The sequence below is a fragment of the Perna viridis genome, chromosome 2 (genome assembly GCF_037379345.1).
Source record: "Perna viridis isolate PV_CMFRI_1.1 ecotype Kerala chromosome 2, ASM3737934v1, whole genome shotgun sequence".
Taxonomy (NCBI): domain Eukaryota; kingdom Metazoa; phylum Mollusca; class Bivalvia; order Mytilida; family Mytilidae; genus Perna; species Perna viridis.
In genome coordinates this window covers 49,598,124-49,614,643 of record NC_142446.1, presented here as the reverse complement: position 1 = coordinate 49,614,643, position 16,520 = coordinate 49,598,124, and the positions used below count along the sequence as shown (strand labels likewise).

The 16,520-nt window shown below is 35.2% G+C and overlaps 1 protein-coding gene across 1 annotated transcript; it reads right to left on the bottom strand.

Annotated features, from left to right (window-relative positions):
• Positions 1 to 278: 278 nt before the first annotated feature.
• On the bottom strand, positions 279 to 14,966 carry LOC148625599 (glutamine synthetase-like). Its single transcript, XM_088569209.1, has 6 exons — positions 14,819 to 14,966; positions 4,470 to 4,634; positions 3,609 to 3,791; positions 3,008 to 3,144; positions 1,026 to 1,225; positions 279 to 642 (listed from the first exon to the last, which is right to left on the bottom strand). Exons 1-6 carry the CDS (start codon positions 14,964 to 14,966, stop codon positions 279 to 281), a joined length of 1,197 nt encoding a protein of 398 aa, XP_088425335.1.
• Positions 14,967 to 16,520: the final 1,554 nt, after the last annotated feature.

Below are 16,520 nucleotides of genomic sequence, written 5' to 3'. Positions count from 1 at the left end.
TTTGAATCGAGCGCCATATGATTATCATATGTACCATTTTTGGCTATGTAGGCATTTTTACAGCTTTTTGTGAAACACTTCTATAATATTCAGACTTAAGCGCTGATATACACGTTTTATTGGTATATAAAGTTTGAAAAAATACAGTAATTAAAAGTAAACCACATTTTTTGTCGCTTTCAGTCCTCGTCGTACATTGTATAACCGTGTAAACTGTGTTTACTCAGTTGTTTAGAGGAATCAAGCACTCTTAGAAGAAAGTTAAAAAAAAAAAAAAACTATAAATCTGGTTCACTGTCCCAAATGGTGAGATCTTTAAGATCTTCATTCCCTGGCAATAGAAAATCTCCAAAAATGGATGCCCTGACTATTCCTTCAGCTGCTGCATAAGGATCGATAGTAGATGATGGACGCCTATCCTCAAAATATCCATACCCATTTATTGACACCAGTGGAGGAATTCTAACGGAGCTTTGAGCCTTATTAGATGCATCGCACAGAAAATTGTGTAACTGTGGGTGCCACAGGTTAGATGTATCACCCAATCTTTTCTTGTTTTCTTCTGTTAGGGTAGGATCGTACATACGAAGTAGTGCATCCTCGTCTGACTTTGAAAGCAGCTCAATTGCATGGCGAATAAACCTAATTTGATAATTGCAAGAGCATGTAAGAACTTACATTTTTTTGTACATTTACACGTACATTCTCCTTTTTCCTTACGTTTCCTTTTTTAGCTTTTATTATTGTCGTTTTTTTTTTTTTATTTCATGTTCAAAAAGTTGAGAAAAATAGTTAACAGTCACGTCAATAACAAAAAGGTTCCCTGATTATTTCAGCTGATTTTAAAGCAAAATGATTTTTACAAATATTCTGGTCATTATAAATATATCTTCACACATGCAGAGAAGCCATTGTAATCTAAAACACTTCAGTATATTATGCACTTTGTAGTTACGTGCATATATATAGGTTATTATTTATGAAATCTGTCCTGCCTCCGTCACTACCCTTTTTAATAACCTTACTTGATTCCACCTTTGTCTCTCATCTGTTGCGTACTGAAGTTGAGGTGGCCACTGGATGTGAAGGGTTTACCGCTTACAGGAATAGGATTTAAAGAGATTCGAAGACCAAACATCTCAGCCAGACGTTGTAGTATGTATCGAGACATATTCAAGTGGTCACCAATTGTCTCCCCTTGACACGGACCGATCTGGTACTCCCACTGATGAGAAAGGTTTGCACAATTTATTCAAGAGCAGTACACTGGGATATATATTTAGTTTTCTTAATTTTGGTTAAGTTTTATATATTGTTGTTAATTCACTATCATTTATTTTATTACACAGTTGCCCAAAAACGCATTCAATTTTAGATTTTCTTACATTTTAGCCCAGTGCAGATCGGGTGTCATAAAGAATAGGCCCGCAGCAGCGCTAAGCTTGTCGGAAAAGGCGACCAAATAGTGCTCAGAAACTCAGCCGAGGGCTAGGCGCTCTGCCTACAGAGCACCTGGGATGTGTGCCCCAGGTGGTGGAATGGGGTACCCCTGGCGTGTTACATGCTGGGGTTATCATGCTATAATACGACAACCTGACTGCAAACCATAGTGGTGCATCGTGTTGGGAAAGATGCCACGTTCCTCGCACGTTAAAGAACCCTGCTGTGGTAAGAGTAAGAACCTTTGCGCCCCGCCACAGGAGGCTAAATTGCCCAACCCTACCCATCCCTCCCTTCTTGCGGAAATCAAAATTTGTCGACCCTACTAACCTTGTGTCCCATCCCTTTTTTCATTTCATCATCATCATTTCATGTTCATTTTATCATCCTTTTCATGTTCATCGCCTGAATATAGACGAAACATTGCTGCTCGTGAGTTAAACTCCAACAATCAATTAATCAATCAATCAATCTTACATTTTAATTTTACTTAGTTGTACTTTGTTTGGTTTGCATGGGGTTTTTTTATTTCTTATTAGTGACGTTGTTCTTTTATTTCATTTTTGATTATTATCCCTCGCGATTAAAAGTTGCTCGATAACTTAAAACGCTTGCAATTTATAAATTGAAAATTTGAGCAAGCATAATTCATAGTGTGAAGCTCCCTTTATTTTTTTATCGTCTGAATATAGCTGGCCCCGTGCAGGTCCGGGTGTTAAAAGAATAGGCCTGCAGCAGCGCTAAGCTTGTCGTATAAGGCGACTAAATAGTGCTCAGAAACCTAGCCGGGGGCTAGGCGCTCTGCCCGCAGAGCAACTGGGATGTGTGCCCCAGGTGGTGGAATGGGGTACCCCTGGCGTGTTACATGCTGGGGTTGTCAGGCTATAATACGGAAAACCTGACCGCAAACCATAGTGGTGCACCGTGTTGGGAAAGATGCCACGTTCCTCGCACGTTAAAGAACCCTGCTGTGGTATTCGATAGGAGTAGGAACCTTTGCACTCCGCCACAGGAGGCTAAATTGCCCGACCTTACCCATCCCCCCTTTTTCCAGTGGCAATCAAAATTTGTCGACCCTATTATCCTTGTGACCCATCCTTTTTTTTTCATTTCATGTTCATTTTACCATCCGTTTCATGTTCATTGTCTGAATATAGCTGAAATATTGCTGCTCGGACGTTAAACCCCAACAAACAAACGAATATAGCTGAAATAATGCTGCTCGGACGTGAAACCCCAACAAACAAAACCTTTATTTTTTAAATACTATTTTTTTGTGGGTTAAGTGGCATAATTTTTATCAATTGCATTTGTTCATATTCTATTTTTTTTTCTGTATCTTCTTTTGAATGGTAGCTAAAATGTATATAATGACATTCGTCAGTTTTTGGATATTTCATTCTCTGCAGGTGGTCTTAGCAGTTATTTCTTGAGGTAATATTATTTATGCTTCATAATATTATTTTTATCGGATTTGAATAATTGCTTATTTTTTTTTATTTTGTCTTTTTATGTTTGAATAATTATTGCCATAGAAACTTATAAGAACTGTACCATTCTTTAGTACCTGAGATGGGTCATTCTCTCTGATATTTCCTCCTATTTTAACCCCAGCATATAAACACGCAATCAAATGACGTGTGGCCAATTCTCGCTCTATCCCAACCATTTTCGCATGCTTATGGCCTATTTTAGTACATAAAACTGAAATAAATGAATAAGGATTTATGGATTGTATTGGAAGAAGAAAACAATATCGAACTTTTCATTTACAACGAACGTTTAAGTTTTCCATAATGAATGAAAAATGAACTTTTTGTATTTTTCTAAACTCTTCGTTTGAATACTCTCTTTTAAGACTAATTATACTTTTAGAATTGTTTTAGAATACTTAAATGTCTTTTTCCTTTTTTGCATTTGCAAAAACAGAAGGAAAATAAATAATGAGACAAATTACCTAGTACACACTAAATCACCGTCTATATTAATAATATGCACCAAGGACATTGAAGTCATTTTTTACAAATATATAGGAAAATGTCTTTCCTTATGATTACTTTTCAGTATCAACATATACCGATGAGTCGCAAAAAAGGTTGATGACGTGTTTGTCGCATAACAAAATTAGGCCTATGAGACGAACGACATGTTCATGCAATGAAACTTACTCATAGAATCATAATTGAATTTATCAGGCTCGTAGCTAAGAGGAACATTATCTTCCTGAACGACGAAATACTCTTGTTCAATACCAAACCATGGCTCGTGACGCATTTTCGGTCGAAAACTTGTAGTTGGATCATAGTCAAGTCTTTCCATGGTTTTCTTGCATTTGAAACGCGAGTTTATGGCTAAAATATGAAGAACTTTGTATTTGGACTGAAAATATCTTCTATGAAATTCATAATAAAAAACAGGCAAGAATTATTTTATGAGAGGTTACTTCTTGAAGCACGTATGCAGCATAACAAAATTTGCCATATTAGTTTGAGTGATATTTTTGTATTTGTATACTTTGAAATAAATATATGCATCGTCATATATTAAAATGTATCAGCGAATTATTAACACATTCAACGTTTTCTATTGCATTATACTTTATACAGGAAGTAGTCATCTGGTATTTCCCCAACACAACTAGAATACATTTTTTTTACAGTTTACTTGAAATATATATGAATCGAGACTTCATGTTATGTTCATGTTCAGTAAAATGCACGTGAAAATACTTTCACCGGTGCACCTGGGCCATGCTCCCAGTTTTTAGTGGAGTCCGAGTTGCTCATTTATTTTTGTTACTTTGTATGTATGATTTTAGTTACTTTATGTTCTTTGTTGTGTATGTCTGTTTTCCATGTCTGGTCTTTGTCCCTGGATTACATTCTTTTGATTACCGCTATAACCTTGGTTCCCTTGATTATTCTTTCATGTGAAGTCAATTGCAACGTGAATCTCGATTCACGTAAGATTTACGTAAATAATATATGTATCATTTGCAATTAAATGCACAGGTTGTCATGTTATTTAACCTGCAGGTTCATCCATCGATAACCAGATATCACATAACACAAACTTGTGCGGACTTTTCAAAAAGGGGTTCTCGAACATAGCTACTGGTTTCAGTATCATATCTCTTAAATCCTCAAGTCTTCCTTGAACATCGTTCCACATGTAATTATCCCAAACAGGGCAATCTGAAAAAAATATATAAAAGAGACAATATCTAGTTGACCTCTTTGAGTGAAAAGAAAGAGTAAATGTATCAGCAAAAGCAAATAACCCAAATTTTGTTTTGAAAATGTTGTATATTTGACACAATATTGGATTACAATTCATAAAAAGAACTCTTGTAATAGAACCTTTTGTGATTACAGTTCATAAAAAGAACTCTTGTAGTAGAACCTTTTGTGATTACAGTTCATAAAAAGAACTCTTGTAATAGAACCTTTTGTGCTAACTGTGGGGTAGTGGATGAGTATTCTCAATATAGATTTTCGCGGGGAATTTGTTTTTTTGTCTTCTCAAGCCCTACCTCGCGGAAGTGTATATTGAGCATGCTAACAACTTAACACGAAAGGTCTATTGCTTTTCGCTTTGTAGTGAAATGTACAAGAGTAATTAAGGGATCCTATATTCTAATAGTGCTGTGGACGGCTACGGATTTTTCAAGTTTAATGGGTCTAGAGGGTATACGGCTATATCACGTGTCAATGGAAAAATAAATCAATGCAGTTTTTGAATATCATACTTATCAAAGTGAAAAACGGTAAAGTTTTCTGCTATTTTGCATTAATTAGAGTAGGGGTCAAAGATCAATCGACCAATACACTTTGATAAGAAATTTAATTGAAATCGTTCATTGTAGGTATCGGAAGACAAGTAACATGTGAAGATCATGTGTATAGAATTTCAAAAATGTAAAAAAAAAGTTAAAAAAAGAACTTTTTCCGACAAAATTTGACTATTTAATCACAGAACGAAGATGTTCCTAAAATTGGTAGCATTTTAGTGCATTTTCAATTTTCCATACCAATTATTTCATATTCCTTTACTTCACCCATCGCATCCAAAATTTTCAATTATAAAAGGCTATTGCAGAACCTCGAGATTGAGGACTTCAAGGCTAATCCACCTGACTGTTTTTGCAAAACCTCTCCATTCAAATATGGTCCTTGTGGTCACGTCGTTACGGGAGATTTAACCATTATCGAAAACGAATCTCTGCGTAATATCCTTTCTAAAGGTCCCAAGTACCGTGAACCACGCTCCATAAATTGGAATTATAACTTTAAAGTTCTTGTGGATGCCGTCGAGGACTATGCAAGAAAATGGATAAAACGAGGACAAGAAGACATTGATTCTCTGTCAGAGTGGTTAAAGGCTACATCAGTTTTCAAAGACCCCGATGTAGCAAAAACATTGTCTATTATACATGACAAGTATGTTGTCGTACCAGCAGACAAAGCCCAAGACAACATTGTTTTTGTCTGCAAAACGTTTTATATCCAATGTTTATTATCAGAGGTAGACGTAGAAAATAATAGCAACGATAAGACCTACGCTGTTACCACTCTCTCCAAAGAAGAGATGCCCCGTGCAGGTCCGGGTGTTAAAAGAATAGGTACCAGTATCGTATTGCATATCCCTGAGCGGGTGTACGTCAAAACATGGATGCTATAAAAATATAGTGCATTTTCTTTTTGCCTCTCTACAAACTAATGTTTTGTCAAAAGATATGAACAATGACTTATAAAATAGAGCAAACATCACACTGGAAGATGAAGAACTTTTTTAAGAGAAAATCTACCATAATATCATAAAAATGTTCCACTGAAAAGGTTGGTTTGGTGAGTGCAAAACGAAAGTGAAAGTAAGGAAAATGGCTATTTATAGTTCAAGACTACTTTTCTGTCCGATCTTCGTGGACTCACCCTATTTTCTTTGCGGGAAATTATTTTTTCACATGTCCTTAGAGATGCTACATAAGTGAAAGTTTTATTGAATCAATTTACATATTTTTTAAAAAATCCTAAAAATATGCACTTCACTATAGAAGTCTATGGGAAAATTAATACGATACTGAGACCTAGTAAGCCAGTTTTTCAAGTAAAGTTGGATATTCAGCAAGTGGTCTTTACCAGCTGAAAAAGTAGTACCCCAATGCAGGTAACACTTTTAAGATGAATTAGCCAACTTTTGAACCTGATTTTTTATGGTAGCTCTGGTTTTTTGCATTTATGGTTAATCTTTACCAAATTTGGAAATGCATTTTGTTTTCATGAATTTGTAGGATATCAGTTCATTAAAATTATTATCTTTACTATTTATGATGAGCATATCTATATTCAGGTAACCTAAAGCAAGTAATACTCCTGCATAAAGGATAGTTTTCAAGTTACAACACATTTTAAGTATGTGGTTAGGACTTGAAAATAGTCATTTTCCATACATTGCCTCTTATATATGAAAAAATGAATATTTTTTTTAATTTTTGGTTTTTCTTTCAAACAAATAGCTAAAATGAGTTGCCATATAACTGTGTGGTTGATTTAAACACAGAAATGTCACAAAAGTCAACAGCCAATTTTTTAGTGGACTTTTTTTAGTGGTTCAAAAGGACAGATTCTAATGCGGCAAGAAAAATAATGGTGTTTTTTCATATAAAAAAAGAATTTTTTCAAAAAGTGTCTAAAGCAGACAATTGTTATTATAATATTTACACCAGTAAACTATTTTTCTTGCATCATAACTATCTGTTTTAAAGAAAAAATCCTTTTCCTGTCATATTGAGGTCCATTTGTATCTGCCTGGGGTACCAAAATGGCTTAAAATCTGTATTTTCTGCATATGAAAAGCTATATTTTTTTAAAACTATGATATTGGTATAATTTTTTCTGGATTTATTATAATTAAAATGACCATATCTATAGTTTAAAACAGTTGGTTGTACCGGTACATATACTTACTTTAAACAAGAGGCTCCCTTGAGTTACAGACAAAAAAGGAGGTTCGGATATTAATATTTCCATATAAGGAACTCACAAGTGGGGATTGAATAATGATTTGGAACTCATAGTACAGCTCATGTATCTACCATGTCAGAATAAACCACAAATTTGCTTAGTTTGACTAATGCAGCAGCTTTTTATCAAAAGTAATATTTTCTGGTTAACATTGAGATATTAGTCTTGTGCCTGGAATAGGGTACCTATATAAAAATTTTAATAGAAAACTCATGTTTGCAGCAGGGCAATGATATTCTGAATTTTCAGTATGAAAATGAATACTCGAGCAGACAAACAACAACTTTTATGATTATATTGAAATGTTTATTAGTAATAGGTACCAGTATCGTATTGCATATCCCTGAGCGGGTGTACGTCAAAACATGGATGCTATAAACATATAGTGCATTTTCTTTTTGCCTCTCTACGAACTAATGTTTTGTCAAAAGATATGAACAATGACTTATAAAATAGAGCAAACATCACACTGGAAGATGAAGAACTTTTTTAAGAGAAAATCTACCATAATATCATAAAAATGTTCCACTGAAAAGGTTGGTTTGGTGAGTGCAAAACGAAAGTGAAAGTAAGGAAAATGGCTATTTATAGTTCAAGACTACTTTTCTGTCCGATCTTCGTAGACTCACCCTATTTTCTTTGCGGGAAATTATTTTTTCACATGTCCTTAGAAATGCTACATAAGTGAAAGTTTTATTGAATCAATTTACATATTTTTTTAAAAAATCCTAAAAATATGCACTTCATTATAGAAGTCTATGGGAAAATTAATACGATACTGAGACCAATAGACCTGCAGCAGCGCTAAGCTTGTCGTTGAAGGCGACCAAATAGTGCTCAGAAACCTAGCCGGGGGCTAGGCGCTCTGCCCACAGAGCAACTGGGATGTGTGCCCCAGGTGGTGGAATGGGGTACCCCTGGCGTGTTGCATGCTGGGGTTGTCAGGCTATAATACGGAAAACCTGACCGCAAACCATAGTGGTGCACCGTGTTGGGAAAGATGCCACGTTCCTCGCACGTTAAAGAACCCTGCTGTGGTATTCGATAGCAGTAGGAACCTTTGCGCTCCGCCACAGGAGGCTAAATTGCCCAACCTTACCCATCCCCCCTTTTTCCAGTGGCAATCAAAACTTGTCGACCCTATTATCCTTGTGACCCTTTTTTGTTCTTCATTTCATGTTCACTTTATCATCCATTTTATGATCATTGTCTGAATATAGCTAAAATATTGCTGCTCGGACGTTAAACCCCAACAAACAAACAAACAAACAAACAAACAAACAAAGAAGAGATTGTGAAAAAACCATAAATCTGTGCTATCCTCTTTTGGTCTCTCTACCAAGGGCGATGATCTGCAAAATGTACCACCAAACCTCTTTCAAAACTTTTAACTTCTATACTCACAACTGTCAAAGAGGGTCTACAGTCCTACCACAACACTTGTTACTCCCGTAGTGGTATTAATTCAATGTGGATCCTGAAAAATTCGAAAGATCTTTTGGAGACAATCAGTCTAATATCAGACTATTATCCGAATATAATAGCATTAAAACCTATGATTTTTCAACACTGTATACTTCTATTCCCCATACTCAGTTAAAATCCCGACTTAAAAACATTATACATCGTTGTTTTTCCAAAATAGATGGTACACCTAGATATAAATATATAGTTCTTGGTAGAGATTCCTCATACTTTGTAGCCCCGTGCAGGTCCGGGTGTTAAAAGAATAGGCCTGCAGCAGCGCTAAGCTTGTCGTATAAGGCGACCAAATAGTGCTCAGAAACCTAGCCGGGGGCTAGGCGCTCTCCCCACAGAGCAACTGGGATGTGTGCCCCAGGTGGTGGAATGGGGTACCCCTGGCGTGTTACATGCTGGGGTTGTCAGGCTATAATACGGAAAACCTGACCGCAAACCATAGTGGTGCACCGTGTTGGGAAAGATGCCACGTTCCTCGCACGTTAAAGAACCCTGCTGTGGTATTCGATAGGAGTAGGAACATTTGCGCTCCGCTACAGGAGGCTAAATTGCCCGACCTTATCCATCCCCCCCCCTTTTTCCAGTGGCAATCAAAATTTGTCGACCCTATTATCCTTGTGACCCATCCTTTCTTTTTTTCATTTCATGTTCATTTTATCATCCATTTCATGTTCATTGTCTGAATATAGCTGAAATATTGCTGCTCGGACGTTAAACACCAACAAACAAACAAACATCATACTTTGTAAGAAATAATTCCAAATCATCTTCCAAATATACAGAGGAAGATGTTTACAAAATGCTGGAATTTTTAATCGACAACATATTTGTCCAGTGTGATGGACGTGTTTTTCAACAAACGGTCGGCATTCCAATGGTAACATATTGTGCTCCTTTACTTGCTGACCTCTTCCTTCACTCTTATGAGGCTGACTTTATAGCTGATCTGATCAGAAAGAAAGAATATCGTTTGGCTAGATCCTTCAATCTCAGTTTTCGCTATATAGATGACGTATTATCTTTAAACAATCCTAATTTCGGGGATTTGATACATCGCATCTACCCAAAAGAACTCGAGATAAAGGATACTACAGACACTGGGAAGTCAGCCTCATATCTTGACCTACACTTCGAAATCGATGGTAAAGGAAAACTATTGACCAAACTTTACGACAAACGTGATGACTTTTCATTCAAAATTGTCAACTTACCTTTCATCTGTGGCAACATACCTTCGGCTCCTGCGTATGGAGTGTTCATATCACAACTCATACGTTATGCCAGAACTTGCCAATACTACGCAGACTTTTTGTATCGCGCTAGAACTCTAACAAATAGGCTTTTGGAACAAGGTTATGTTGCTACAAGATTGAAGTCATCACTACAGAAGTTTTATGGTCGTTATCATGAACTCGTGGATCGTTATGGTGTATCCATCAGCACCATGAAAACTGATTTATTCGACGGGTCATAGTTTTCCTTCCCTCGTTTATTTACCCCGGACTTGACTTTTTATGAGCAATTCGGCGGGTGTTTCTAGAAAAGCAGAGGACGCTTATCCTACCGGTGCACCTGGTCCATGCTCCCAGTTTTTAGTGGAGTCCGAGTTGCTCATTTACTTTTGTTACTTTGCATGTATGATTTTAGTTACTTTATGTTCTTTGTTGTGTATGTCTGTTTTCCATGTCTGGTCTTTGTCCCTGGATTACATTCTTTTGATTACCGCTATAACCATGGTTCCCTTGATTACTCTTTCAATGATTAAGAGATAATTAGACACCGTAGAATATTACAATGTATATATAAATATTCTTTACTGAATAACAAATAAAATAAACAAAACATTTTCGATTCGATCTGCCACATGGGCTTTGCAAAATGAGTTTAAAGTTGCAAATTTTCACATATTTAATGTTTTGTTTGTTGGGGTTTAACGTCCGAGCAGCAATAGTTCAGTTATATTCAGACGATGAACATTAAACTGATGATAAAATGAACATGAAATGATGATGAAATGAAAAAGGGATGGAACACAAGGACAATGGGGTCGACAAATTTTGATTGCCACTGGATATAGGGAGAGGTGGGTAGGGTCGGGCAATTTGGCCTCCTGTGGCGGAGCCCTATGGTTCCTACTCCGGAAGAATACCACAGTAGGGTTCTTTAACGTGCGAGGAACTTGGCATCTTTCCCAACACGGTGTACCACTATGGTTTGCGGTTAGGTTTTCCGTATTATAGCCTGACAACCCCAGCATGTAACACACCAGGGGTACCCCATTCCACCACCTGGGGCACACATCCCACTTGCTCTGTGGGCAGAGCCGCCCTAGCCCCCGGCTAGGGTTCTGAGCACTATTTGGTCGCCTTTTACGACAAGCTTAGCGCTGCTGCAGGCCTATTCTTTTAACACCCGGACCTGCACGGGGTTTCACGTATTTAAATTATTGAATGTACTAAAATTGTATAACACGGAATCGTTTCCAGACTGATTTATGAACAGAGACACATGTAAAGTATCGAGTCTGCCTTACGTTTTGATGAAAAGATTTGAGGTTTTGAAACTCTCATGCATATTTCTATGCATTTGTCTTTATATGCTTGCACTTTAAATAAAACGTGAAAGATTTAACCATGAATGAGGGATTCTCAAACGAAAAATGCAACTCGGGGGTTCATGATAAGGCTGGATTTCATAATAAATTTGACAGTACATAAACTGTGTACTTTGAACTTTGCATGGATGCATGTGAAGAGAACATGTACATGCATGCTATCTCAATATTTATGTGTTAAGATGTTTAACTGTGGGTCAGGTTGATGCTTGTAATGCAATATCCTCTGCAGTGGCGGATCCACAGTATGAAAAGGAGGGGTGCCAGCCGGGGTTCCTCACAAAAAGGGGGTTGTGCTTGGATATCATTTTCCGTTTTTTTTTTGTCAATTTTACACATGAAAATAACAATTTTTTCAATAAAATGCATCCGCTCTGGAACCGCCGCTGCTCTGAACGGATTTTACTAAACGAGTTGTTAAAAACAAACCAGATACCTTGTAAAAATTCTGACGCAAAAAGAAGAAAGAAGTTCAGACGCAATAAAAACTTCTAAGATTTATTTTACCTCTCAAAAAGACTCAAGTTTTAGTACCCGTATTAATAGGACACAATGGTAATATAGTCGTTACAGAATATTAGTTCAAATGAAACATCATTGTCCAGGCCAGGGGCGGATCAAGATTATTAGAAAAAGAGAGAGGCTCTGATCAAGACGTTCATAAACAGGAGATACAATCTATCGTTTGCTGTATTTACTGTCTATAAGTTGTTATAAACTTACCTTTTTTTGCGGCGTAAACATACATGTACAGAGCAGTTGCAGTAAGTGGTTTGTGCATTGTATTGTGCGTTACTTCTGTTGTCATATTTTGACAAGGTAGAAAATTTGTTTTGAACATTTGCAATGTCATAATTTTAAATTTCAGGCAACCAATCACGTCTGTCTGCTTCATACAAAGAATGAATAAGTGAGCCACTCGCATTCTGATTTGTTATAATCTAAATGTCAATAAGAACTAAACTGAATATGGCATCACAACTGTAAAAGCATCTTTGCTAGCCAAGGGTTACGGTCATGCCCACTCCTGTCACTGGGAGGGGTAGGACTGTAACCCTTGCCTAGCTAAGATGCTGTAAAATCTAGATCGGAAGTAAGCCACTCATATACTTGGAAACTTTTCAGCATTCTATATGATAGTAAAGGCCGATTTTATTTGAAATAATCCATGTACAAAAAATCTTTGTAACGTTCTCCTTTTCACCGTCACATACTAGATGACTTTTAACCAATGCCAGAGTTTCCCTCCTTCGTTTAAACCGGAATGACATCATTTGTATAAGAACAGATCGACGGGCGCTTAAGGTAAAACAGAGAAAAGGCGTCAAAACTAATATCCTACCAATGAACCTGGTCCAAACACCCAGTTTGGCTTGCTAATCAATTCTTAAAATTTATATATGTTATTCTTATGACTATTATTTTTTTTGTTTTTTGAGGCGTTGTCATGACTATGGATATCCTTTACTTCATTCCATTTTCCTCAAAACGAACATTGTTAAAAGCTCAATTATTGAATAACAGAAAAAAAATATATGTCAAACTTTTATCTGCCTGCTTAAAAAAGCACTTAAAATATTGATCAGGTAAAAAAATAAGTTATTTTTTTTATAATAGTCATGCTTTTTTGTTGTACTAACAGTTCGGAAATAGAACAGGTTGTCCGGGAAATTATTAATTAGTAGTTAAAATATGGGAAAATTTGTAACCTCAAACACGTTTTATAAAGCTCATATTGCAGATCGAATCGAGAATGTTGTGTTTATTTTATTTGTTATTCAGTAAAGAATATTTAGATATACATTGTAATATTCTACGGTGTCTCTTAATCATTAAAAACGCACTAAAATACATCCATTTTTATGGGCAATTTTGTTCTGTGATTAAAAGGTCAAAATTTGTCAGAAAAAGTTCTTGCATTTTTTGAAATTCTATGCATGTGATCTTTGTATGTTACTTGTTTCCCAATACCTGCAATAAACGATTTCACTTACATTACTTATCAAAATGTATTGGGGTCGATTGATCTTTGACCCTTCCCCTAATTAATGCAAAAAAGCAGAAAACTTTACCGTTTTTCACTTTGATAAGTACGATATTCAAAAACTACATTGATGTATCTTTCCACTGACATACGATATAGCCGTATACCTTCTAGGCCCATTAAACTCGAAAACTAAAGCACTTTTTGATACCTGTCCGCAGCGCTATAACAGAAATCAAAAGAATGTAATCCAGGGACAAAGACCAGGAGCATGGACCAGGTGCAACGGTAGGGTAAGCGTGCTCTGCTGTTCTAGAACGACCGTGAATGAAAAAAATGATATATTTCTTGAAACTTAAAAACACAATAAGGAAAAATCGGCAAATATTTATTTAGATGAATATTGTATCTAATTTTTTTCTAGTATTCAAATGTTGAAGAATTGAAATATAAAAAGTAATTGGATAATTCAATATTTAACAAAGAAACACAGTGGATAGTCCATGGGAAATTTGAATGGTCTATAGTGTATTTGAATGAATAAATCAGTTCATAAAATTCAAGAGCTGACGATAGACATAAAGTTATGTGTAATCATAAAGATTAATCGATTTCAATTTGAACAAACTCAAAAGATGACTGACGTTTCTTGAAATGTTGTTATCATGTTGAAAAGTGATCAGTACGAAGGGGGAACTTTAATCATTTGTTAAATTATGCAGCTTAACACAAAATCTTCGAGCAATTAAATATTTAAAGCTTTTCAAGGTCGGAACAATTATTTTAGATGTACCCTCAATGCACTAGTTGTCACGAGATATAAAAAAAGATGATAATTATTTTATTAACTTAGTTTTCACATAGTTATCACCATCATGACCCGTGGTTTATCTCGCCAAAAATTAGACATTAAACGCTCACTTACCTAAGCATGACCAAATCCCCAAAATAAGTTTCATTTTCATTCAATGCGTTTTGCTTTATCTACATTTTTGGAAACAAATAAAAGTTTACATTGTCAATGGAGCCTGTGATATATGCAGAATTAATGAACCACAACATGGTTTTGAAATATTTTTTATTGGTTCTAATTGAAACAGGTTTTTGGCTCTCATTCCTATAGAAATTAAGGCGTATTATTTATACCTTAAGCTCCGAATGTAGTATTATTTAATGGAATTTTCTGTTTTAAAACGAAACTGCAAAACTTTTTATCTGTAATACTTGGTTTTGTCTATGAATTTTCTGGTTTCCATTTCAATAGTGATGTTTGCTTACCTTCAACACTCCTTGGCTCCTTTTCTACAACACGCGATTTGGTGCACAATTCGTACCCAGTATGACTGATGAAGACGTATTCTAAAACCACTTTGTCCCCTTTATAATCAATATCAGGAAGCAATAACTCATACTTGTCGGTAGACATCTGAAATACAACATTAAACATCCAAGCAAGCAGCTGGAGGGGCATATAGAGGCCATGTTAAAATGCGTTTCATCTTCAGTTTTACGATCTATGGTAAAGTATAATCAATTCCGCTGACAAGACTTATTAATATAAATATGCTGAAATCATATTTTTTTTTAATTTTAGTAGCAACTCTATGTAGTCATCTGCATTCACTTCTTACTTCTTAATAATGCTTGAACACATTGCTTATGAGAATGCATCTTATTATATTAAATTTTCATTTTAAAAACTTAACTTAACGTTTATGTTACATAAACGATCAATTTACCTCATGCAGCCTACTTTTCAACGTTTGAATTGAATTTTAAGTCATGTAGTTTTTTTATATATATTTACCATAATTGAAAAAACCACTTACCGTATTTACTAGTCCCTATGTTTTAAACACGACACTAAGCCCTCCTTGTTCTTCACTAAGAATTCAAAAACACGTTTTCTTCTCAAAAGCCAGAATCCTGTTAAATGTCTTGTCCGGGGAAAATTTACATGTCCTCCCAGAATCTTACGATTGATGCCCAAGATAAAGCTGAGTTTTTAGAAATCATGAATATATACATATAAATTGTCGAATTAGTTTTTGTGGCCATTAATGTCCTTTTATAGATGTTCTGTGATTATATTTGACTTGTTCTCTGGTGAGATATTTTTCAAGCATATTGAAAAGGCTTATCGAAGATAAGAAATCTCTGAATGATCAATATTTGTTATATATTGACGATATCAGGGCATTTAATCTGGAACATCAGAATACATTAGTGCGTGATCTTTTATAGAGAAATAATAGTTTAATTGAACTTTAAAGTTGTTGCAATATTATTTTACCTTCATAATTGCACTAAAATTGTATTTTTACAGAAAAAAATATTAACATGCGACCTTTTATTACAATAATAAAAAAGTATGTTCATTTTAGAATCCCTGTTTTTGTAGCGACTGAAATATCTACATTTTAAATTAAAACCTTTTACCATTTTTAAATGAACATGCTAGTATTCAATAAAATAAAACATACTTTTCATTTATATGATCGTTTTCAGAGATAATCAAGGGAACAAGGATTCGAACGCTAATCAAAAATAATCTAGATGCACCGGTAGCATGAGTACACGCATATCTCTCATACTGAGTGTTGTTTATGTGTTCTTAAAAATCATACAGACTTATATATTTTCACTGAACTAATAATGTTTAAAATAATGTAAAAAGAATTTGTTTTACATTATTATTTTAAAAGATTTTTTGACACAAATGATTGTTTGGTAAAAATACATACATTTTTTGTATAAAGCTTCTTTAATGGGGATATGTTCAGTAGAAATATAATGGGATTTTTAGTTTTTATAATATTACAATAAAAAGGTTCGATGACCCTCAATTTTCTTTTTGAAATATGAAATAATATTAGTAAAGTGTTCATTTTATTAATTTAAAAGAAATCTATCTACCAGTTTTTTGTGATAGTTTGTGAAATAGTAAAATTCCCCACTCAATCTATGTAAAAATTTCCTT

What these genes read in the sequence shown, in the direction of transcription:
- LOC148625599 (XM_088569209.1), bottom strand. Translation starts at nt 14,966, where the DNA reads ATGTCTACCGACAAGTATGAGTTATTGCTTCCTGATATTGATTATAAA. An exon ending in GAGAGAATGACCCATCTCAG is followed by an intron (nt 1,226 to 3,007) that starts GTACTAAAGAAT and finishes CTTTCTCATCAG; the next exon opens with TGGGAGTACCAGATCGGTCC. An exon ending in AGAGACAAAGGTGGAATCAA is followed by an intron (nt 643 to 1,025) that starts GTAAGGTTATTA and finishes TTATCAAATTAG; the next exon opens with GTTTATTCGCCATGCAATTG.